The sequence below is a fragment of the Emys orbicularis genome, chromosome 2 (assembly GCF_028017835.1).
Source record: "Emys orbicularis isolate rEmyOrb1 chromosome 2, rEmyOrb1.hap1, whole genome shotgun sequence".
Taxonomy (NCBI): Eukaryota; Metazoa; Chordata; order Testudines; family Emydidae; genus Emys; species Emys orbicularis.
In genome coordinates, this window is record NC_088684.1 from 295,617,238 (window position 1) to 295,640,119 (window position 22,882).

Here is a 22,882-nt window from a genome sequence, read left to right on the forward strand (position 1 = left end):
GAACTAAGTCCCAATCTTTTCCTTCCCCGTTCATAAGGTTGCAACCAAGAAGTTCTCTAGTGTAGAAATTGCATATCACCAAGGAGATTTTTCCATGTTACTAAGTTAGATTGCCTGCTAGAATTGTTTTTGCATCTCCTTCCTTGTTAATACATTTCGTATTGCAGTCTGACTGATGCTTCTCTATGTATTTAAGGGTGATCATGATGGTGGTTTGATTTCTTGAGCAGGGCTGTGTTTTCAAGGTGTGTTTTTTCTCCTAGCAAAAACACTCCAGTAACTTTTCACCTTCATGTCTCACAGACATTAAGATGAACACAGTTCTACATGAAAATGATTAGCTTAGCTTATTTTTCAGTCCTTGGAGTGTTGAATCCATTAGTTTCTCCGCCTAAAATGTAATAAATATGAAGGCTGCTGATCAATATCGTAAGTGAGTGATTAGACAGGATGAATGTCTGAATCAACACATCTCATGTTGTAGTAGAAGGAAAGCATTTCATTACTTCAGTTCATTTAAACTGTAAACTGTAAACATTGTCAAGACTCAAGTAGCAAGATAAAAAGGATTCCTGCTTCTCCAAGTGCAGAAAAGGTGTGTGTAAATTCTACAGCATCAAGGTATGCTATTGAATGATACTGTCTATTGAAGTGGGAGATCAGAGCATGAATCTGATCCTGCAAGTGAGATGTCTTTTCAATGACTGCAAGGGCAATGTAGCTGCAACAACAAATTCCCAGGCCTTCCTGCAGCCATTCAAGAGCATTTTTTGGGTGTCTCAAAAAAGAGCAAAGATCAATGACTATGTCATAAGAACAACTGAAAGGCAAATAATTAACATCACCTTCAAATGTAGCACAAGATGAGCTATTTAATAAGGAAAGATTGAAGTACTTTCTCCAGGATACAATTTCTCCAGACACATCAACTTGCAGGTTTATTAAAACCAGATGCTGCAAGTGACTAAAGAGGAAATATTAAAAGTCAGAGCCAGAAGAATCAACACTGGCATTAATGCAAAATGGTTGGTCATAGATGAGAAGTGGTTAATTGTTACAAGCATATACACATGGAGAGGAAACATTCCTATTTTGTGCTACTCCTTCTGCAGAAGCAAAAACTACAAAGTGTCAGTTTCTGAAGATGTGAGCATATCATAAGGTCTTTAAATTTCCTCAAACAAAAGCTTCTCAGGTGAAATCATCCTAAACATCAGAGATGGGTTCTCAGCCATTTTTCCAAGAAGGGTTAAATAATACCACTGAACAGTTCTAATGCATGTTGTGGAAGTTCAGGCATCAGTCCTTTTCAGTCCCACAGCAGCCTGAACTTCCCAATGACTATAGAATACTCAGAGTATCTACATTTCCATCCTCCCAGCTACCATAAGTGTCAATATTTGCACTGAGGACTGATCAAAATACAACACACACTCTGCATGAGGGGCTCTGCAGAGAAAAGTTCACAAAAGCAACTGAAGGCTTCAAACAGACTTGATGGAGTACAGGCTGGCAACACTTGCTGCGGTATTGGTGAAATCTAGATCGACCTAGTAAGAACTAGACCACCACAAGGACAGGAGAGAAGCAACGGAACCTTTCTTCCACTTGCTCCTAAACACAAAGCTAATCTGTTGAGCCCAAAATAGGAAGAGGCCATTGAAACATAGCTGCTGGAATCCAAGCCTGATGTCATCCCTTCTCCTAGCATTTAACTGGAGATCCAGATATCTACCCAAATCTGTTTGCCAAGGAGGTTGTCACATATTGCAATCCAAATGTTGGAAGATTGAACAGTCACTGAAGACAAGACAGTTGCATTCAAGTGTCAGCTTTTTACAAGACTCGAACCTTTATGCAACCAACTCAAAACCTCCATCATGTTTGGATGGGTATGGGTGATATTCAGAATTAAATTAAGTGTTGAAAAAAGCAAATAAGTTGAAAGAGTAGGAAACAACAAAAGCCGGAGGCCTAGCCAGTCAAACTGGGAACTGTTCGTGTTTCTAAAGCATTTCAAACTTTCCATTTTGGACAGCATGCCATTTGTTTCATGAATACGATGATGACGTGAGCACACAGTTGAAACAAGACAGCCTGTTTTCACTCAGATGGGATTCTCCCCAACAAGAAATTGTTATGACCCTTGCTCTAAACACATTATATGACAATCTGAATTTCTGGGTTTAAACCATTTAAAATCCAACCTGCGCCTCTCTATAATACACATCATACAATAAACACAGGAAGGACAATGCTGCATCTAACAGCTAAAGTCTCTCCATCAGTGATTTCATTAGCTCAGAGCTGATGTGTACTGTAAAATCCACAATGGAGTAACATGCCCATTTCACCAGCCAAATAAACAGGCTCAGAAGCTGTGACTTGTCCCAAGTCACGGGAAACCAGTGGCAGATCTGAATACACTCCAGAAGTCATTGTTTAATTCCATAGTGACAGGAAATGCCTAATCCCCATGCTCTAACCACTGAGACTGCTTCAAGCATTACTCAAAATGAAATTACAGCCTTATGATTTGTGGCAAGAACTTGGCCCTGCTGCAGTACTATTGTGGCTGTATCTAGCTTCTGGACTTTAGAATAGTCATGGCTCAAATTATAGGAATTATTTTGGGAAAGTTCTATGGCCCATGTTATACAGGAGGTCAGATTAGACAATCACACTGGTCCCTTCTGATCTTGGACTCTTTGAAAAACCAAGCCCATATATATTCTATAAATGGTGTTGTGTTTGACACCTGCTGGCCAGAGACTAAGGACTGGTCTACGGAGGGACATATTCCTGATGAACTCCATGTGTTGAGACTCTTATTCCAGAACAAGAGTGCTTTGTTTCTGCTCACCTTCATTTCAGGTTAAGAGAACAGAAAGAAGAAACTTTTTTCTGGAATAAGTCCATGCGTAGACCAGCCCTGATTTCAAGGGTGGTGAGCAGCTCACCTAAAAGCAACAACCAAGCCCCCCAACTGGGGCAGCAGGAACTAAATGTGTAGTAGGTCATAAGATGCCTGTCTATACTGGTCAAGGAAGCCCTCCTAGCAACCAAATATGCATCTAGTACCATTTCAACTTTACATGGGCCCTAGTCTATGGCATATTAAAGCTGCTTCATATGCTGTAGTGAGATTTTATATTGCATCCTCTCCTGTCCTTAAGATCTTACTCAGTTCCTCATTGCTGTATCTAGGCTTGAGTGGCTACCTTGCATTAGTAAATCTGATAAAAGGCAATGGAATGCACACTGAATGTAGCTTCAAAAGGGTACAATATGGTCATAGGGCAACACCCTACAGCCTGGAACAGTAGTTTTGTTAACTGACACTATTTGTTTAGAGATCATAACCTTAGCTGGGGGGTTAAATACTGAATACAGCTCAAGAGCATTTCCTGACAACACTACAAGTATCCCCATTTAGAAGGATAGCATGTCATGTGTAACATTAAGAGTCTTGTGCTAGCACTGATCATTTCCTGGATTCTTTCTGCAAAGGTTTTCCTCACTCTCCCCCTTCACCAGAAAAGTTTTAACAAATGCAGAAGTGATGAGATTGAGATGTTCTCACACTTGTTTAAGTACCCAAAACAACTGTGCTTTAAACAGCTTTTTTTTTTTTAAACAAGCTCAAAACAATTTATATTCAGCCTCTGAGTATTAATGTTACATATAGAATACTATGAAGGGAAAGCGATCTAGTGACAGGAGCACATGAATAGGAGGTAGGGCTTGGATTTTGTTCCCAGCTCTGCCACTCACTTTCTGTAGGACCTTGGGCAAGTCACTTACCCTATTTCTCAGGTTCCCCATCTGAAAGGTATCCCTATTTTACAGGGATGTCATGAGGTTTGTTTGTAAAATGCTTTTAGGTCAGAATGAAAAGCCCTATCAGTGCAGAACATAAAGTGAAATATTACTTGATTTGAGTTTGGAATGACTACAGAATTCCAGACTAGCAGGAAAAGTTACACAGTTTCTAAACATGTTAACACCCTGGTCACCAATGACTAGCATCTGCATACTTCATTGGGAAACTCTGCTGCCACCTTCTGAAATAATGGTTACTGCAGGTATCTACAATCAAAATACTGGACTAAAAATAACTTGTTTTCCCACAGTTATGACATCACAAGCCTGAGGGGTAATTGTTTCCCTTTTCCTGGGAAGTTAGATGCCATGGTCAACAGGGTCTTCACTATTGCTCTGAACAGCATGTATGCTGGTATTAAAGAGACAAGATTGGTGAGGCAATACCTTTTATTGGACCAACTTCTGTTGGTGAGAGACAAGTGTTCCAGCTTACACAGAGCTCTTCTTCAGCTCTAGGAAAGGTACTAAGAGTGTCATAACTAAATACAGTAAAGTTTGGTTTGATCTCTTTCACCCTCCCACCCCAAAACACTGGGCTAATTTGACAGCATTAAAAGCCAAGACTTTCCATCCCAGGTCAGTGCTAAGTTAGGTTTGCTTAAGTTCACCACTTAAACAGCCAACCTACCTTTGTGGGAGTTGCACCCTTAATTTTCCCCCCCGTTTGTTTTTTAAAAGGCATGGGGAGTTGAATCATTAATCTTGTACTATGTATTCCTCATTTAATGAGTTACAGTAACAGGTTACAACACAGATGAAGTACAGTGTTCTTGTAGGATTATACAGTTTTAAGACATCTTGGCATTAATTGGCTGTCTTGTTGGCAGTTTCAGCAAAGAGGCAGAAGACTGAGTAGGCCACAAAGACTAAGCTATCCTCTGACCCTTAGAAGTGGTCTCTAGGTGTTTGGTGACATTGGTGAAGCAGTGTGGAGAGACTTGTACTGCTGCCGTACTTGGTCTAGAGGACTGCAGTCTCCAGGGCTGTCAAGTTGGCACCTTTCACGAGCACTATAGCCACACAAAGAAAGAAAACATGTCTTTTCTGAAACTGAACTGCAAGTCTGAGTCTAGAGTTTATTTAGAAAGACTGAAAAATGGAAGCCATAGTACAAATCTAATGCTGTATTCTAAAGACCCTTCTAAAACTACTACATAGACAAGGCAAACACCTCTATAAGCAGTCATGGTTTCCATGAAAATTTTGAATTGGATATTTACAATAAATAGGTCAATCTACCTCTACCACATTAACTCAAACATACAGACTTGCAGGAATAGTGGCACAGTTTCCAGCTCTTTCATTAAACCCAATTAGGAAAGTTATTAGTTGCAAGTGTTAGCTAGCACCATACTCTTGGGAAGTACCACTCTCAAGAGCATGAGGTGCTCCACAGGGGAGAGATAAAAAACCCACACACCATTAGAAATGTGTAACATTCACACAGCATTTCAGCCACATATAAGGTATTGTAATCTAAACAGGTAAGGGTCCCATGCATTCTCCTATTCCATCACAGGCGTGACAGCTCTTAGCTGTGATTTTGCTATGCATCCACTTGTTGCTTTATTATGCTAGATCTGTCCAAGTCCCATTCACCTGGGAGACAGACTCCCACAAGCAAGGTTCATTTAAAGGAAGATTTTTAGCTCTTTCCATTTTGCAAGAACAGGTTTGCGGGGCTTTAGGTCACTCATCCCCATCAGTGGGTCATTCATGGTGCCCCAGCTGGAGTGCAGCAGTGGAGCAAGACTGGTCAGGGCCAAATCAGGCTTGAGAGCAGCCTGGGGCATATGAGGGCAGCGAGAAATAGGCTTCATGCTGTTGGAGAGCAGAGGAGGGTCTGCCTGGAGACACTAAGCCTCATATGGGGGGGAGGGGGAAGAGAGAGAAAGAAAGTGCGCCCTCCAGAGGAGGCCCTAGTCCCTGCTGCCTCAGGGGCAGTGATGGGGAGGAGAACGGTTTAGCAACGCTGTGCTGGGGGGGGGAGTGGGGGGCAGAGAAGGGGCAGCCTCAAGCTGACGAGAGGGGAGAGCCAACAGCCTCGGGGGGGGGGGGGGGGGGAAGAGTTAGCAGACCTGAAACACGGGAGGGAAGCGCCAGGGTTCAGCAGCCCCGGCGTGGGGGAAGGTGGCCGTGTCAGGGCTGGGGGGAGGAGGGAACACAGCAGCCATGGGGCAGAGGGTGGCCGCGTTAGAGCCCCCGGGGGGCTGTGGAGGAGCTCACGGCTTAGGGGGAGGGGCAGCTGGGTCCAGGCTGAAGCAGTGCCAGCGCCCCCCAGAATGGAGGGGGCGGCGGGGCCAGGGCGAGTCCAGCAGCCCGGGGACGGGGTCCAGGCACAGCCCGGGAGGAAGCGGCAGCGCAGCCTAGGGGGCCCGGACCAGGACAGGGGGACCCGGCCCGGGATGGGGGGGGTTAGAGCGGCCCGGCCCCGCTCTCACCTTCTTGCCCTTCTTGCCCTCCTCCTCCATGTCTCAGGCGGGGGGTGAGGGGCGGCGGCTGCCCCGGGCTCCTGCTGCCTCCTGCGGCCCCGGCTCCCCGGGGGCATCCCCGCAGCCGCGCCCCGTCGGCGGCCGGCCGAGCGCCCCCTCACCGGGCTGCCATGGCCGGCCCGCGCGCCGCCAGCCGCGCTCCCTCCCGCCGGCCCCCGCCGCGGACTCAGCAGCACCAGCGGCAACAACTTTTCAATCCTGCCGCCATCTTGGGCGTCGGCTTCCCGGCGTGCTCAGCGCGGGGCCGGCGCTCCCCTCCCCCCGCGCCCGGAGGGCTGACGTCAGTCCTCCGAGAAAGGAAAAGGAAGGGGGACAGCGCATGTGCGGAGCGTCGAGGGGGGGGGGGTGGAGGGAGTCTACAGAGTTGCGCATGCGCTATTTCCTCACTCCCACACCCCCTGCAGTGGAGGCTCTTGTGGCTGACACCCCACCCACTCCCACACGTGGGCCCCAGCCCTGCCCCCTCCATGCCCAGCATAGCCCTTCACCCCTCCTTGCTGCCCCCACCACCCACCTGGGGGCTGGGCCCTTCTCCCCTGACTCCCATCCAGACACCCCCTGGCTGCAGCCCCAGTGCCAGCCATGGACCCCCCGAGTGCAGCCCCCCAGCCTGGCCAAGCAGAATCCAGGGAGCTGGGAAAAGCCGCAGAGGCGAGAGGAGCAGGTTTAGCTCCACAGGCTGGTGCAGTGGCCTGTAACCAGAGAGCAGGGTGTGGGTCACCGGCCTAGCCCAGAGCAACGCCACGCCCAGAGTCTGAGCCAGGCCCTTGGCTCAGCACATCAGCTTTATACCTGCCACAGAAAACTAGCACATCAGTTACCCCCTTCCATCCCTGCCCCAAGGATCTCTGTTCCCTACAGGCAGCTACTCTCCTGGCTGCTGGCCTGAGTCGCCCTGCTCCAGCTGTCATACCCCCACACAAGCCCCAAGGTCTCCTACAGGCGCCTTCTCCAACTTAGCCACTTGCTGGCTTTTAGAATCACCTGCTCTCTCACCGATCTCTGTCTCAGCTGAGAGGCAGTTTGTCCCTCACAGGTGAGGCTGGGCCCAGCTCCCCTTACAGGGCCAGCCACCCTGTGACCCGGGTAATTAGTTTGCAAGAGTACTGCCCTTTGCCTTCAGTAAATGGGATGGGTTACATGGCCCAGCAACTGTCCAAGCCAAAGCCACATAGGAACTGTTGCCAATTCACACACTTTGATCACACGTCTTATGATATTCAGTGGCATGTGATTATCGGAGAATTTCAGATTTTGTTTTTAAAAGTCTAGCAGATAAAAGCTTGCCACTATGAACCCTGAAAGCTCAAAAAAACAGACACCTCATTAAAAAAACCATGATTTTTAAGCCAATCTCATGATTTGTAAACCAATGTCATGATTTTTGTTCACTAAAGTTTAGCAATATTGTATAAGGAGCAAAAAACAGCTTTGTAGCTGTTTGCTATCTTAGGTGGTTTGTAGACCTCTTGTAACCTGTATATTGAAATGTTAGATTAAGTTGATAAAGATAAGAGTGTAATAAAACCTAACAGTTTTCAGGTTTGAGCTTTTAGTTTGGTTACAGAACATTTATTTAATAGAGGACCACTAGGTGACACTTTGAATGATACAACCAAAGTTTATTAAAAAGAAAAATAATTAAGCAAGCAAGCATGCAATTACTACTTACACAGTACTATGATCATACACTCAAAAGATGAAATGGTATATCAATGGGTGATCAGTCCACTGACAACCGAATGATGTACAGCCATATAATCCAGGAACCTAACAATATCCTTTGCATGTTCATTGGAGCTCTCCTGCAGTTGAGCAAAACTACTCCTTTTATATTCTAATATTAATTAACATTAAACTGCCCTTTACCATCATTATATTTCTGCCACCTTCTTATTGGCTCTTTACATTACACATTATTTAAATTAACCTCTGCACCAATGTCTTTTCCATACTAGCAATATAGATATTTTAATAAAACATACATAATTCTCAATAATACTGATTAAAAACCTTGCTTAACCCAGTTATAACCAAAACAAAATGGTAACATAACCCTGGGTCATGGCTTTGCTAACTCTTACTTTCCTATAACACTCTGTCTCCAATTTATCTTTAACTTTTCTAGGGTTACCATATTTCAGCAAGCAAAAAAGAGGACGGGAGGAGCCCCGCCCTAGCCCCGCCCCTGCCCCTCCCACTTCCTGCCCCCCTCAGAACCCCCAACCCTCCCCCCGTTCCTTGTCCCCTGACTGCCCCCTCCTGGGACCCCTGCCCCTAACTGCCCCCCAGGACTCCACCCTCTACCTAAGCCTCCCTGCCTCTTGTCCCCTGACTGCCCCCTCCTGAGACCCTCCCCCCATCCTAACTGGCCCCCTAGGACCCTACCCCCTACCTGTACCCTGATTGCCCCAACCCTTATCCACACCCCCACCCCCAGACAGACCCCTGGGACTCCCACGCCCCATCCAACCACTCCCCACCCCCTGACAGCCCCCCCCCAGAACTCCCGACCCATCTAAACCCCTCTGCTCCCTGCCCCCTGACAGCCCCGCCCCCAGAACTCCCAACCCCCGCCCCGCTCCTTGTCCCCTGACTGCCCCCTCCTGGGACCCCTGCTCCTAACTGCCCTCCAGAACCCCACCCCCTACCTGTACCCTGACTGCCCAAAACCTTATCCACACCCCCCAAAAAGCCCCCCCCGAACTCCCGACCCCCCCCGTCTCTTGACTGCCCCCTCCAAAATCTCCCTGCCCCTTCTCCTGCCCCCTGGCCCCCTTACCCTGCCGCTCAGAACATGGTGTTGGGCTCTGTGCGGAGCCGGACACGTGGCTGCGCTCCCCAGCGCAACACACAACCCGGTCCCACCCCACCCGGCGCTGCCGAGGCCCGATGCGAACGGCCCGGCAGGCCGGCCGGCTCAGAATGCGGGGGGGGCGGGGAGGAGGAGCTCTACAGCTGCTCCGGAGTCCAGCCCGGCAAGCTGCGGGGGAAGGGCTCTGCTGTCAGAGCCCCATGCGAGCGGCTGAATTTCCTGCAGCCCTCCCAGCCGCGCCTCGCTCTGCATGGGGGGGAAATCCCGGACATTTTTAGTGATTTACAAATTGCCCCCCGGACACTATTTTTAACACAAAAAGCAGGACATGTCCGGGTAAATCCGGACGAATGGTAACCCCAACTTTTCTTATACTAGCAACTCCAATTTTGCATACCCCTCTAGGCTTGGGCTAACTTAGGCCCCAAACCATACATCTACTTCTTTCTTAACCCAAACCACCCTACAGGCTTCGGCCATGAACCTGCAAAAAGTTGCACAGATCAGGTGCCTAACTTTACCACTGTTTGTGTTTGCCCATTAACCTAACTAGGATGAGGCAACTGATCTCTCTGTAATGTGTGGAGTGTGTGCTCATGTGTGGTTTATTATATTGACTGGCCTTTTCTACGGAGAGGATTTGCCCTCATTCCAGCCATGAGGAACCTGCTACCAGTGTAGCTGAACCAATGCAGATGTCCTATGGTAAACAAGGAAAACTGTAATTTGCCCAGTGCAGTGTGAAATCGGGATAAACTGCTCTGGCAGCAATCACAAGTTTGCCAGTCTACCGACTACCCTGTATGCAGCATGTGTGTATGTGCCAGGTCCACGTGGCATATGTATGAGCGTGCATAGTCTGAATTTGCATATGACAGGTGTGCAAGTTGCAGAGTATGTTGATGCCTTCGTACCTGCATTGTGTGTGTTTTACGCAGTGTGGTAGCCATGTTGGTCCCAAGATATTAGAGAGCTAAGGTGGGTGAGGTAACATCTTTCATCGGACCAACTTCTGTTGATAAGAGAGAGAAGCTTTTGAGCTTCCACAGAGCTCTTCTTCGGGTCATTGTGTGTGTTTGGCACACATGCACGGTGTGTGCACCCGTACCATAGGTGTCCACGTAGGTGGAATAAATGTGCATGATAGGTGATTAGATGGCACATGTACATGTAGTCACGTGTGGTGCTTGCGGGCCAATTTTGTGTAGGGTGACCAGACGTCCCGTTTGGGCTGGGACACAGTAGCGTAGCTGGGGGGGGGGGGGGAGCAGTGGGGGAGAGTCCCTTTTTTAAGCCCTGTCCAGTGGCGTAGCCAGGTTTTAAGAGCAGGGGGAGCAAACATAAAAAAGGCACCCCCCCTTGGCTCCTCCTCTGGCCACGCCCCCCCTTGGCTCCTCCTCCGGCCGCGCCGCGCCCCCGCCCTCATGGGGTCCACTCCGCGCTGGCCTCCCCTCTGCGCTGCTACGGTGCCGAGCACCCCCCTCGCCGGGCCCGCCAGGCCGGGGGTGAGGTGACACCCCCACGTGCCCCGGGCCGGGCCGAGCCACGGTGGGGTCCGTGTCCCTTTAAAAGCGGGCTGGGCTGAGCTGAGCCGGTGGGGGGTGGCTCCACTCCCCGCTGCAGGCTGACGCTGGAGCCTGGGCTGAGAGCCCCGCTTGTCTCCTGCACCAGCTCCGGGCGGGGCTTTGCTGCGGCTCCCCCAGTCCCCCCCGGGCCACGGCCGCCCCCTGCCTCCTCCCCGCCGCTAGGTGACACCATCGCCCCGCAAAGGAAGGGAGGGGGCGGAGTTAGGGGAGGGACGCGCTGATGACGCGAGGCACGCGCTGGGGGGGGATAGTACGCAGGCGCAGAAGATATGGCGGCGGCGGTGGGGAGTAGTTGTTGCAGCGGCGCTGGTGAGTTTCTAATCCGCCTCCATCCGGGGCCTGCGCTGCCCTGGGAGCCCTGTGCGGGTGCAGGCGGCGGCCGCCCGCTGTGTTGCGTGGGTGGGGGGGATGTCGGGGGCTGTGCCCGGGGTTCAGCCCCACGTGGAGGTGAGAGAAGATTCGGTGCGTCCCCCCGACCCCCTCGGCCATGTGGGGACTACAAGTCCCAGGAGACAGCGTTCCCCACTGAGCCCTGCCGCCGCTGCAGCTGGGGGAGCGGTGCATGTCGGGAGCTGTAGTCTCCGAGAGGCGGCTGCACGTGCGCTGCTGCCGGTGAGGGCACCCCTGGCGTGGCAGCGCGCCCCTCTCCGCGGGGTCTGACCGTCCCGTCCCGATGGGCACGCGCCGGGCTGTGCAGCACGGGCCTTGCCGCGCCAGGGGCTCCGGGCACGGGGCTGGTGGGGGAGCTAGGGCAGCGGGTGGCTGGGATCGGTGCCCCAGCCGTCGTGAGCAGCGTGGCCGGTGTGCTGTATGGGCCGCACGCCCTGTTTGCTGCTGTGGGATAGTCTCACTCAAAGACATCTCCCAGCCTGGCGGGGGGGGGGATCCTGGTCCAAGCATCAGGCTTCAGCTCTCATGGTGCAAATCCCAGCAGAGGGGGTTCCGCTTCCTACTCCCCAGGCAGATCAGCTGATCTCTGTGCAGGTTAATGTTCCTCCTTTAGACAGTGCCACAGAACTACCCCTCTCTTGGTAACAGGCCGGGCGGTGATTCCACCGTTGCCTGCTCCATAGTGTCGCTCTCTAGGATGGCTGCCTGCCTTAGGAGTGAGTGATGCATGTGTGGCTTGTAAAACACTTTGAGACGACAAGCGCATAAATATCCCAGAAACATCCTATGACCGACCTGCCCGGTTAAGTAGATTCTCCATCGTCTTCTGCTAAATAATCTGATTTTTTTTTTCTCTCTCTCTTCTCATTTTCCTGCTTGTAGAAACGATCTCCGCGGAGTCTATGGTTGCAGGGGCTGGGCCTGAGGAGTGCACAATGCTGAGCTAGAAAGGTAACGATTTCTGTGGGTTTGAACTGCATCAAAGAAATTAAACCTCCCCTATCAGTCTTCCCCGGTTCCTTTGCCTGCCCCACGTGAGCAAGCCTTCCAGCATGGCTGGGTCTGTGGTGACCCTGGTCATTCCTGTAGCGCTTGCAAGAGCAGCCCTGAGATGGTTTGAGGCCTCGCTCTGCTCCTTTTCAGAGTGAGGTTATAGAAATTTCAGACAGGCCGAATCAGGAGGCCAAATCGCATCAAGGCAGACCCACACAGAGCCTAAAACATGCATGACAAGCCCTTAACCTAGCCTCCCAGTGTCTGCCCCCACCCAGTGATCTGTGAGCATAAGTAGTGTGAAAAGCAGTGAGACATGAACAATGTTTATTACATAAGGATGGTCATACTTAGGTCAGAGAAGGGAGTTGCCTTACAAGTGGAGAACCAGTGTTGACGAGGCCAATTCAATCAGGGTGGCTGTGTTACCGCATCCACCATACCACATCCGCCCTGACTGAATTGACCTTGTCAACACTGGTTCTGCACTTGTAAGGTAACTCCCTTCTCTTCATGTGCCAGTATATTTACGCCCGTATCTGTAATTTTCACTCCGTGCATCAAGTGGGGGTTTTTTACCCACGAAAGCTTATGTCCAAATAAATCTGTTAGTCTTTAAGGTGCCACCAGACTCCTCGTTGTTTTTGTGGATACAGACTAACACGGCTACTCCTCTGATACTTTTCTGAACCCTGTTATAGTCTTAGCCTTCACTACATCCTCTGGCAAAGACTTCCACGGGTTGACTGTGCGTTGTGGGAAGAAATACTTCCTTTTGTTTGTTTTAAACCTGCTGCATATTAGTTTCATTCGGTGACCCCTAGTTCTTGTGTTATGAGAAGGAGTAAATAACACTCCTTATTTACTTTCTCCACACCAGTCATGATTTTATAGACGTCTATCATATCCCCCCTTAGTCGTCTCTTTTCCAAGCTGAAAAGTCCCAGTCTTATTAATCTCTCCTCATATGGCAGCCATTCCATACCCCTAATCATTTTTGTTGCCCTTTTCTGAGTCCAATATATCTTTTTTGAGATGGGGCGACCACATCCCCACACAGTATTCAAGACGTGGGCATACCGTGGAGTTATATAGAGGCAATTTGATATTTTCTGTCTTATTATCTGTCCTTTTCTTAATGATTCCCAACATTCCATAGCAAAACCTGTTCTACGCCCTCCTTTAGTCTCCTGCACCCCCTTTCATTCTGGATGATTGTGTTAGGATTTGTAGGACAGATCTTGCACTTGTAATGTTTTGCTCCACAATAGCATATAATAAATGTCTAAAGTTGCATTTCCGGTGTTACCATATCTTGTCTTCCTGCCTGCAGCTTGTGGCTTCCCTGTCTCTGTGCTGGTCACATGGAAGCGCTCATGCTATGGAAAGTGGAATTGGTAGGTAAGCTAAAAAACAGACTAGTTCTGGGCTGAAATGTCTGATCTTCTCGCCTCACCCCCACTCCCAGACCTGCCTTGGAGAAACCAGAGTGTCCCAAACCCAACACCTGCTTTAAAAGAACCTAAACAAACCCTTGGAGCTTGATGAGCAGAGATGGAGCCATCCGGGGGAGCTAGACTCCCCTGAACAAAACAGAGCCTTGCATGCTGATACCTGCCAGAGAACAGGGCAAGGCCGTGCAAGGAGTGGGCCTAAAATCCAGCCATTGTGTTTGGTGCTGGTATTTCTGTTCAGCACGTTGTCTTTGGCCAGGCTGCCGAAGTCTGATCTCTCCATCTTACGAGTTAAGCATAGCTGGGTTGGACTGTGGCTGTGTAGGAGATGTCTAAAAGAAACCCCAGAATGGTGTCGGCTCAGTCAGAACTCCTGAGTTGGTTTTGAACAGTGCCCCAGAATGATGCTTTGCTGCATGTAAAATGGGGACCTGAGGCTTTGACCGCTTGGCATGTCCTCAAGGGGTGGGATCATGTTTTAAGCATCAGACTTCAGCTCTCATGGTGCAAATCCCAGCAGAGGGGGTTCCGCTCCCTACTCCCCAGGCAGATCAGCTGATCTCTGTGCAGGTTAACGTGCCTCCTTCAGACAGTGCCACAGAACTAACCCTCTCTTGGTAACAGGCCGGGCGGCCCTGATTCCACCATTGCGTGCTCCATAGTGTCGCTCTCTAGGGTGGCTGCCTGCCTTAGCAGTGAGTGATGCATGTGTGGCTTGTGAAACACTTTGAGACGACAAGCGCATAAATATCTCAGAAACATCCTATGACCGACCTGCCCGGTTAAGTAGATTCTCCATCGTCTTCTGCTAAATAATCTGATTTTTTTTTTTTTTTCTCTCTCTTCTCATTTTCCTGCTTGTAGAAACGATCTCCGCGGAGTCTATGGTTGCAGGGGCTGGGCCTGAGGAGTGCACAATGCTGAGCTAGAAAGGTAACGATTTCTGTGGGTTTGAACTGCATCAAAGAAATTAAACCTCCCCTATCAGTCTTCCCCGGTTCCTTTGCCTGCCCCACGTGAGCAAGCCTTCCAGCATGGCTGGGTCTGTGGTGACCCTGGTCATTCCTGTAGCGCTTGCAAGAGCAGCCCTGAGATGGTTTGAGGCCTCACTCTGCTCCTTTTCAGAGTGAGGTTATAGAAATTTCAGACAGGCCGAATCACATCAAGGCAGAGCCACACAGAGCCTAAAACAGGGGTAGCTAATTATTTTTTGTCAAGATCCAAATTTCTTGGTCAAGGTCTAGACTCCAGAGGAAAGAAATAAACAACCAAACAAGCCCACCAACAACTACACACCACCACCAGTAAATAAAAAGATTTTTGGGTCCGTTCAAGAGCGTCTGGCGGTCCAGATTTGGCCTGTTGTCCACCTATTGACTACTTCTGCCTGACACGTGCATGACAAGCCCTTAACCTGGCTTCCCGCTTTCTTCCCCACCCATTAAGGATCTGTGAGCATAAGTAATGTGAAAAGCCGTGAGGCATGAACAATGTGCTAAGCCCTCCTTTGGGCTCACGTACCCCTTTCATTCTGGATTATTGTGTTAGGATTCACAGGATGGACCTTGCGCTGGTTATTTTTTGTTCCACATTTACATTTAATACATTTCCATTTCTAAAGTTGCATTTCCGGTGTTACCATATCTTGTCTTCCTGCCTGCAGCTTGTGGCTTCCCTGTCTCTGCGCTGGTCACATGGAAGCGCTCATGCTATGGAAAGTGGAATTAGTGGGTAAGCTAAAAACACCAGACTAGTTCTGGGCTGAAATGTCTGTTCTTCTCCACACCCCAACCCTGCTCCCAGACCTGCCTTGGAGAAACCAAAGTGTCCCAACACCCACTTTAAAAAAACAGAAACCCTTGGAGCTTGATGAGCAGAGATGGAGCCATCTGGGGGAGCTATACTCCCCTGAACAAAACAGAGCCTTGCATGTTGATACCTGCCAGAGAACAGGGCAAGGCCGTGCAAGGAGTGGGCTTAAAATCCAGCCATTGTGTTTGGTGCTGGTATTTCTGTTCAGCACGTTGTCTTTGGCCAGGCTGCCGAAGTCTGATCTCTCCATCTTACGAGTTAAGCATAGCTGGGTTGGACTGTGGCTGTGTAGGAGATGTCCAAAAGAAACCCCAGAATGGTGTCGGCTCAGTCAGAACTCCTGAGTTGGTTTTGAACAGTGCCCCAGAATGATGCTTTGCTGCATGTAAAATGGGGCTCTCAGGCTTTGACCACTTATAATACAGTAATTGGTCCCATTATGGCACTCGTCTCAGGAGTACGTGTTAACCCGTGTGCTGGCCAGGTTCCACCATGGGGAATTCTGGGAAGGCACAATGTAACTATGCCTGTAATGTCAATCTTCCCCCAAACTGTTGTATTGCTGATGGAAATTAGCTGCTGCGTATCAGTGCTGCAGGTAATCCCGGTATAAAATTCACACCCATGTTTGAGTCTTTGGGGTTCAGATGATGCAGCATAAACACTGTTGATCATTAGAAGTAGGAATCACAAGACTGCAGCCTTAGTTATGCATGCACTGATCTGTGGCAATGTCCATATGAATAAATATATCCGCTTGTGAGTGTCTGGCTGGCTGATGCTACCTGCCACAGCATCTGTTTCTATTAAATGGTGCTGTTTTCCTTGAATAAGAGGATCTATTGTGTGCTTGACAGGCCAAGTTCTTTCCCGCAAGCCTTCCAGCATGGCTGGGTCTGCCTTGTGACCCTGCTCATTCCTGTAGCGCTTGCAAGAGCAGACCTGAGATGGTTTGAGGCCTTGCTCTGCTCCCACTTCGGAGTGAGGTTATAGAAATTTCAGACACTCCTAGGCCGGCACACAGGAGTGTGGAGATCCCAAAGCAAAGGGAGGGGTGATGTTCTTTAGAGTACTCGTAAAGCTGTGGATTGAGTCTGTCTGATGGAGTAATAACCGGAGACGATGGCTCCTTGTGTAAGGATCCTCTAAAACGCCATTTCTCAAATGTGGCCACCGGTGGATTTTTTTGCAGCCATGATAGCCTCCAAAGAGCCCCAACAATCACTGAGATGTTAGGTATTAAAGTTGTCTTGTGAATGCCATGAATCATAATGTACGCTCATGCCCTTCTAAATAGTACAGTACAGTGAGAACTGAACTACATAGGGGTGGTTTTCTTTCAAGTCACAAAGTATATTCATTGGCTAATCACTCTGTTTACATCTCGCACTACTGTAGCTCCGTAAGCGGCTATTGGCCAGCGTCCTCGGCAAGATCGCTGCATGGTGTTTGGTTAGGTTGAGATTGTTCGTGGCAGATGGCGAAAGCGTCAAAAATGGAAATGGACATCAGAAAGGTTTTCAAACAACCAATGCCAGAAAATGCCCCTGAATGCGATGCAGAGATGGTCCCGGAGAAGCTACCTGCTGCTAAGAAAAGCAGAACGTGGAAGGAAGAAAATCGCAAATTTCAGGAGCAGTGGGAAACGCGGTTTCTTGTGTTTCTGAAGCCATCCAATTCCATTTCTGAGCAAGTTGCAGTGTGCGCTGTTTGTAAGAAGGAAATTCGTCAAATTAAAATGTACGCGATGCAGCGTCACTATAACACTCATGCAGGGGAAGTTGAACAGAATTACCGTGGTGAGTTTCAGAGGCGCAAGCTATTAAATGATGCAAAAACCGAGCTCGAAAGACAACAGCAACCGCCAAGAGATTTTCTGAAGAAAGCAGATCAGCTCTTGGTGGCTACTTTTAAAGTGGCACTGCTTTTGGGGCAAGCAAGGAAATCTTTCGACGAAGGAGAACTCGTGAAGAAAATTGTTCTGTCCGTTCAACCAGAAAATACGCTTTTCAGAGAGCTACCACTGAGCAATGACATGTTACAGAGGAGTACAAGAGATCTAGCGAACTTTCTACAAAACGAAATAGCCGAGAAAGTCGCAGCAAGCCCTTTCTACAGCCTATGCTTGGTTGAGAGCCTTGGATGTCATGAAGAATCCCAAGATAATCGTATGCGTTCGCTTTTTTGACTGTGCTCACTGTTGTTTTACCGAAGGCGTTTTATGTCAGGTGAGCCTCACTGATAGGCCAACTGGCAAACACATTTTTCAGAGTGTGCAGGCGAGAATGCAAGAGTGCCGGGTTAGCTTTGACAATCTGTGCGGCTTGACAGCTGATGGGGCAGCGGCTAGGCAAGGTGCCCAAGCAGAGGTGTTGAACTGCTTCCAAAAAAGCTGCCCTCAGAAACTTTTTCTGTTTCACTGGTTTGTCCACCAAGAAGTACTTGCCAGCAAGGCTTCAATGGAAAGTATGGATGAGGTTGAATCCGTAGTGAAAAAGTGCATCAGTGCTGTGAACACCAGCGGTGTCAATAAAGAGAGATTCGCAACTCTGTGTGACACGGGCTCTGAGACGCACAAGGTGCTGCTGAATTACAACCTGGTCCATTGGCTTAGTTTTAATGACAATGTACAGTGGCTGTTTGAGCTCCGGGGAGAGCTCATTGAGGTTTTGAACGCAGTTTCGCCGGAACTGTCCCAAAAGCTACAAGATCCAGAAGTACATGGTCGTTTGCTCTTTTTGAAAGAGTTTTTGCCAAAGCTTGCTTCCTTGACCCTGGAGCTCCAGATACCTCAGCTAACAATATTTGACCGTGTTGAAGTAATTCATACGTTCCGAATGACCATCGCTGACATTGTCCAGCAACTACAAGAGAACCGGGACTTTTCCGTTTTTTCTGAGCTTAGTGGGTTTCTCAGCTGTCAGGACGAGAGCATACAGCGAAAGGTTGGCTTAGCTGTAACCAAATACCTGCGTATCCTCTCGGAAGATCTTGAAAATTGTTTCAGCGAGGGAAACTTTTTCCGTCAGTACACTTTTGTGACGGACCCATTCAGCAATTCTGGTTCAGGGTTTTTGGCTGCAGACAAACTAACAGCCTTGCGAGACAGATTAGCTTCCTTTGCCTCTTTGGATGTAAGGAATCTCCAGTATCTCATGGTGCACATGCGTAATAATGCAAGGATGAAAACCTACTTCAGTCAGCCCGGTGTTACAGTGCAGCAGTTCTGGCTCAAAGTGTACCTGTCCGAGGACACCTACAGGCCTCTAGCTAAAGTTGCTTTGCTTTTCTTGTCCCTGTTTTCAACTACTGTGCTGTGTGAGAGGGCATTTAGTGCACTGCATTGTCTGAAGGGCAAGTCCCGAAACGGCCTCACTGATGCTAACTTGGAAGCTTCCCTTCTAGTTTCACAGGAGACCCGAGATCCTGCCGACTTTCCATTCCAAGAGCTCCTGAACTTCTGCAGGTAGTCTGAGCCACACAACGGCTGTGTTCATGAAATTAAAGTTCTGGGGTTTATCACCCTATATTGGTAAAGGACAATATAACAGGATTGTTTGTTACTATTTTTATTGCTAGATTGGATTGATTTTTTTTTTTTTTGTCCATGAACGAGAAAGTTTGGACATTTACAGATTTTTTTTTTTTTTTCATTATTTGGACTTTAATTATGTAAAAGCATTTTTAAATGTAGTTCCCAATTGTTGTACAGACATCCACCTTTTACCAAAAAAGACAAGAACGTGCCAAACGCCTTGTTAGTGTTCTATTGTGTTGGGCTCCAGTAAAGGATAGAGGCAACAGTGCATTATTTTTATTAGAGTCTGAAGAAAAAAAAAAAAACCCTACATAAATAACTGACAATGACTGGGACGTGTGTATTTGTTTTTTCTAAAGTTAATTAAATATTTTAGGAAAAATTGTCAGCGTGGCCACCAGCAGGAGCGAGAGTGGCTGCACTCTGAGGCTAGCAGAGCATTTGCTGTGAAAACCCCTGCTCTAAAAAGAGAGGGGGCAGGTTCGAGCTGGCAAAGATCAGTTGGGCCCCAGGTTTGCTGGGATCTAGTGGGAAATGGTTCCCGCCAGATGAAGTATTTAGGCTTCCCCCTTCCCTTGGGGACGTTATTCGACAGGCCAGCTGCCGTGAAGCCAGAGCTAGTGCTAGCGCTCTGCACTGCAGTCCAGGAGATCTGCCTTTGATCACCCGTCTCTCGCTTCCTGAAGTGGTGGAGGCAGCACTTCCCCCACACTGGTATACATTTGGGGCGAGGAGCCAGGAACCTCGGAATTTTAATCCCAGCTGGCTGTGGGCAGGGCTCTTAGTGTGCCTCAGTTTCCCTTTCTGAGCCATTGTGGATAACACTGCCTTTCCGGGGGGAGGGAGAGGGGGGTTGTGGGGGTTACCTGATGTCATCTACAACCCCTGGAAGATAGCTGAGCACCAGCTGTTTCCACTGTAGCAGCCCCTCTGACCTATTGCCAGAGCACTGTTGAGATGCTGCAGTGTCCTGGCCTAAGTTCCCTCTAAGCTGTGCGGGAGTCCTCTTTCCTCGCCACAGCCCCAGGACAGCCTGCACCCAAACCCTTCATCCCTGGCTCCACCCCAACCCTCTGCCCCAGCCCTGAGCTCCCTCCCACAGCCCGAACCCCTCATTCCTGGCCCCACCCCAGAGCCTTCACCCCTAGCCGGAGTCCTCATCCCCCTCACACCCCAACCCTCTGCCCCAGCCCTGAGCTCCCTCTCACAGCCCGAACCCCTTATTCCCAGCCCCACCCCAGAGACTTCACCCCAACCCTCTGCCCCAGCCCTGAGCTCCCTCCCACAGCCCGAACCCCTCAGCCCCACCCCAGAGCCTTCACCCAAACCCTCTGCCCCAGCTCTGAGCTCCCTCCCACACCTCGATCCCCGGCCCCACCCCAGAGCCTTCACCCCTAACTGGAGCCCTCACTCCCTGCACCCAATCCTCTGCCCCAGCCCTGAGCCCCTCATTCCTGGCCCCACCCCAGAGCCTTCACCCCTAGCCGGAGTCCTCATCCTCTCACACCTCAACCCTCTGCCCCAGCCCTGAGGGCCCCCCCCCCACTCCAAACCTCTCAGCCCCAACCCCACCACATGAATTTTGTTAAGTGCACTGATACGAAGGTGATGTGTCACACAACCTCCATACTGGTGCACGTAGCAAAATTCATTCCGCACATAAACATAAAACGTGAGCGGAAGCGCTGGTCCTGGCCGGCACGCTGGTGGCTGTATGGAGTGAGGCGGGAGAGTTGGTCTCTCAGCTGAGCTGGTCCTTGGTCTTTCCTGCTCAATGAGTTAGGATCACCCTGGTGATGGTCAAAGCTGTAGCTGCCTAATGACTGTTCCTGCTCTCTCCTTTGCAGTCCCGGACCTGACAGCAGCCGTGCTGGCCCCGGATTTGCCTAGTTAGTGAGATGCCAGGAGGAGTGACCTCGGCCGGGGAAGGCTCTGAGGCGTGGGAGGTCCTGCTTAAAGCACCTGGCATAGTCATAACCTCCTCCTCCATCGTGTTGGATAAGAATTGGGGATGGCCCCAAACAGGGGAAGGCCCCTGCGCTTTGGGGGGGGGGGGGGGGGAGGGCATGGCCAGAGTCTGTGGTTCTTAAAGCCCTTTGCATGTGATGAGTGGCCTTGTTTGAGCCTCTTCCTGGTGAGTGTCTGTATTGCGGCGTTACCCCTTGGGTTAGACAACCACCCTTCCCATTCAGAGCCTTTCCAGGAGTGGCCCCTAGCCTATGCCACTTGCTGCCTCTGGGCACCTCCCCATTGGGCTGTTCTCCTTAAAATAGGAAAGAGAGGCTGGTGGAGGGCAGTAGCTGCAGTGTTCCGCGGCCCGGCCTCCTGCTGGGTCGAGCAGTGATAGTTACCGGGTTGGTGTGAGCCCACAACAGCCTCGGCCCTTCCTAGGGGGGAGAGCACCTCATGCTGGGCTGCCAGCGGCAGCGGGGCCTGAGCTGGATTCTCCGAGTAAGAGCGGGCTGCCCACAGCATTTTCTGTGAGTGGCTCTTGGCTCTACCCCCATCCACAGTAGCCGGTGTGTCTCAGCCTTCAGGGCCTGCTGCAAGGTTCCTCCATGGGGAGTTGGTTCTGCCTGCGGGAGGGTATTGAAGGGGGATGAGTCCTGGGGGGAGGGAGGTGGGCTGTAGCTTTGGTCTTGGCAGGGGCACCTACAGCCTTGCCTTACCCCTTCCATCCCCCCTCCCCCCTGTACAAACCTCAATAAACAAAGCTTTATCCTGGGTTAGCAGCAGCAGCCTCTTGGTTTCCTTAGTCAGTATCCACGGAACTACACCAAGGCCGGGAGGCTTTTCCCGCTGCCATCAGCGAACGCTCCCGGGTAGCTGTTCTGGAGAGAGGTGGCCAATAGCTGACCAGCCACGACCCCAGGGGGAGCTGTGAAAACCAGCGCCCCAAAGCCTTACCAGACGATGCTACTGTGCCGGGAGCCCACTCCCACTGTGCGCCCTGCTGCGTTGAGGCAGAGGCTGTGCTGGCCCTAGGAGTCAGCACTCCGATGAGGGGAATACACCAAGAGCTTGTTTGTCTGACCAGTATTTCCTCTGGTTCTGCTCTGCTGTGGAGGGCTGAGGGCTGCTTTACTGTGTGGACTCCACCCGCTGATCTGATACACCTCGCCCACCTGCTGGGAAGTTACCTTCCTGCACTGGCTCCGCAGGGAGCTCCAACGTCCTGCGGTACGTGGATACAGGTTTAATGCTCCCAAGAGCAGAGCTGCAGCCCCAAACGGCTCAGTCAGTGGGTGTTCTCTGCTCCCCTAGTGTGGTGCTCCGCAAGGACCACGCCATGACATCATCCACTGCTGCTGTAGTAGCACACCATGGGCTAATGCCCTTGTTCTCTACCTGCTCTCCCAAACCGTCTTTCCCCATCACCACTCTGACAGCTTCCTGTTCTACTGTAACTGGCCAAGAACGGCGGCTTTCTTCCTCCCAGCGCTGGCTGCATTTCAGACGTGTGTGTGGTCGCAGGTCTCCCCCTGCTCACGTAGCCTGGAGAGTTTCCTTACATGGGCAAGTACTGATATTAATGAGATGTGATTTGTTTGGTGCGGCTGCTCGGTGAAAAGGAGCGATCGCTCACCATGCTGGGGTCCGGGCTGCTGGGCCTCAAGGAAGCGGCATGGACTGAGTGCAGGTGTGGAAATAGGGACTTGATTCCAGAGGTGAAAGTAAAATTGAACTCTTACCAGTACAGGGGCTGCCTCTGTGCCCCTCCCCCAGAAGGGGCGGGGCCTTGGGCAGAAGGGGGCAGGGCTGGGGGTCAGCATCCCCCAGCCAGCCCCTCCAGGCTGCCTGGCCCACGCTGCCCGGGGCTCCAGCCGCTGCTGCGGCAGCACTTTAAAGTCAGCTGTACAGGCCGGTACCGGCGGCCACTTTTTACCGGTACGCCGTACTGCCCCGTAACGCCTTAC

At 50.4% G+C, this 22,882-nt stretch overlaps 2 protein-coding genes and 3 non-coding genes across 5 annotated transcripts in view; 4 read left to right on the top strand and 1 right to left on the bottom strand.

Annotated features, from left to right (window-relative positions):
- CCM2 (CCM2 scaffold protein) overlaps positions 1–6,356 on the bottom strand; it is a 72,921-nt gene extending 66,565 nt beyond the window's left edge. Inside the window, exon 1 of the mRNA XM_065398492.1 lies at positions 6,327–6,356. Coding sequence (XP_065254564.1) covers positions 6,327–6,356 — 30 coding nt within the window. The remainder of the gene's footprint in view (positions 1–6,326) is intronic.
- A 5,848-nt stretch (positions 6,357–12,204) lies between these two features.
- LOC135875348 (small nucleolar RNA SNORA9) lies at positions 12,205–12,339 on the top strand. Its single transcript, XR_010561222.1, has one exon. It is a non-coding gene; the product is annotated as a small nucleolar RNA SNORA9 (small nucleolar RNA).
- Positions 12,340–13,492: 1,153 nt separating this feature from the next.
- Positions 13,493–19,292, top strand: LOC135874215 (SCAN domain-containing protein 3-like). The gene is given in 5 exon segments (XM_065398974.1): positions 13,493–13,558; positions 14,480–14,548; positions 15,279–15,346; positions 16,826–17,564; positions 17,566–19,292. Coding segments are annotated over 2 exon segments (1,992 nt in total). The 5' UTR covers positions 13,493–13,558; positions 14,480–14,548; positions 15,279–15,346; positions 16,826–16,904; the 3' UTR covers positions 18,898–19,292.
- Positions 14,634–14,768, top strand: LOC135875347 (small nucleolar RNA SNORA9). The gene has a single exon (XR_010561221.1). It is a non-coding gene; the product is annotated as a small nucleolar RNA SNORA9 (small nucleolar RNA).
- Positions 16,298–16,435, top strand: LOC135875350 (small nucleolar RNA SNORA9). The gene has a single exon (XR_010561223.1). It is a non-coding gene; the product is annotated as a small nucleolar RNA SNORA9 (small nucleolar RNA).
- Positions 19,293–22,882: the final 3,590 nt, after the last annotated feature.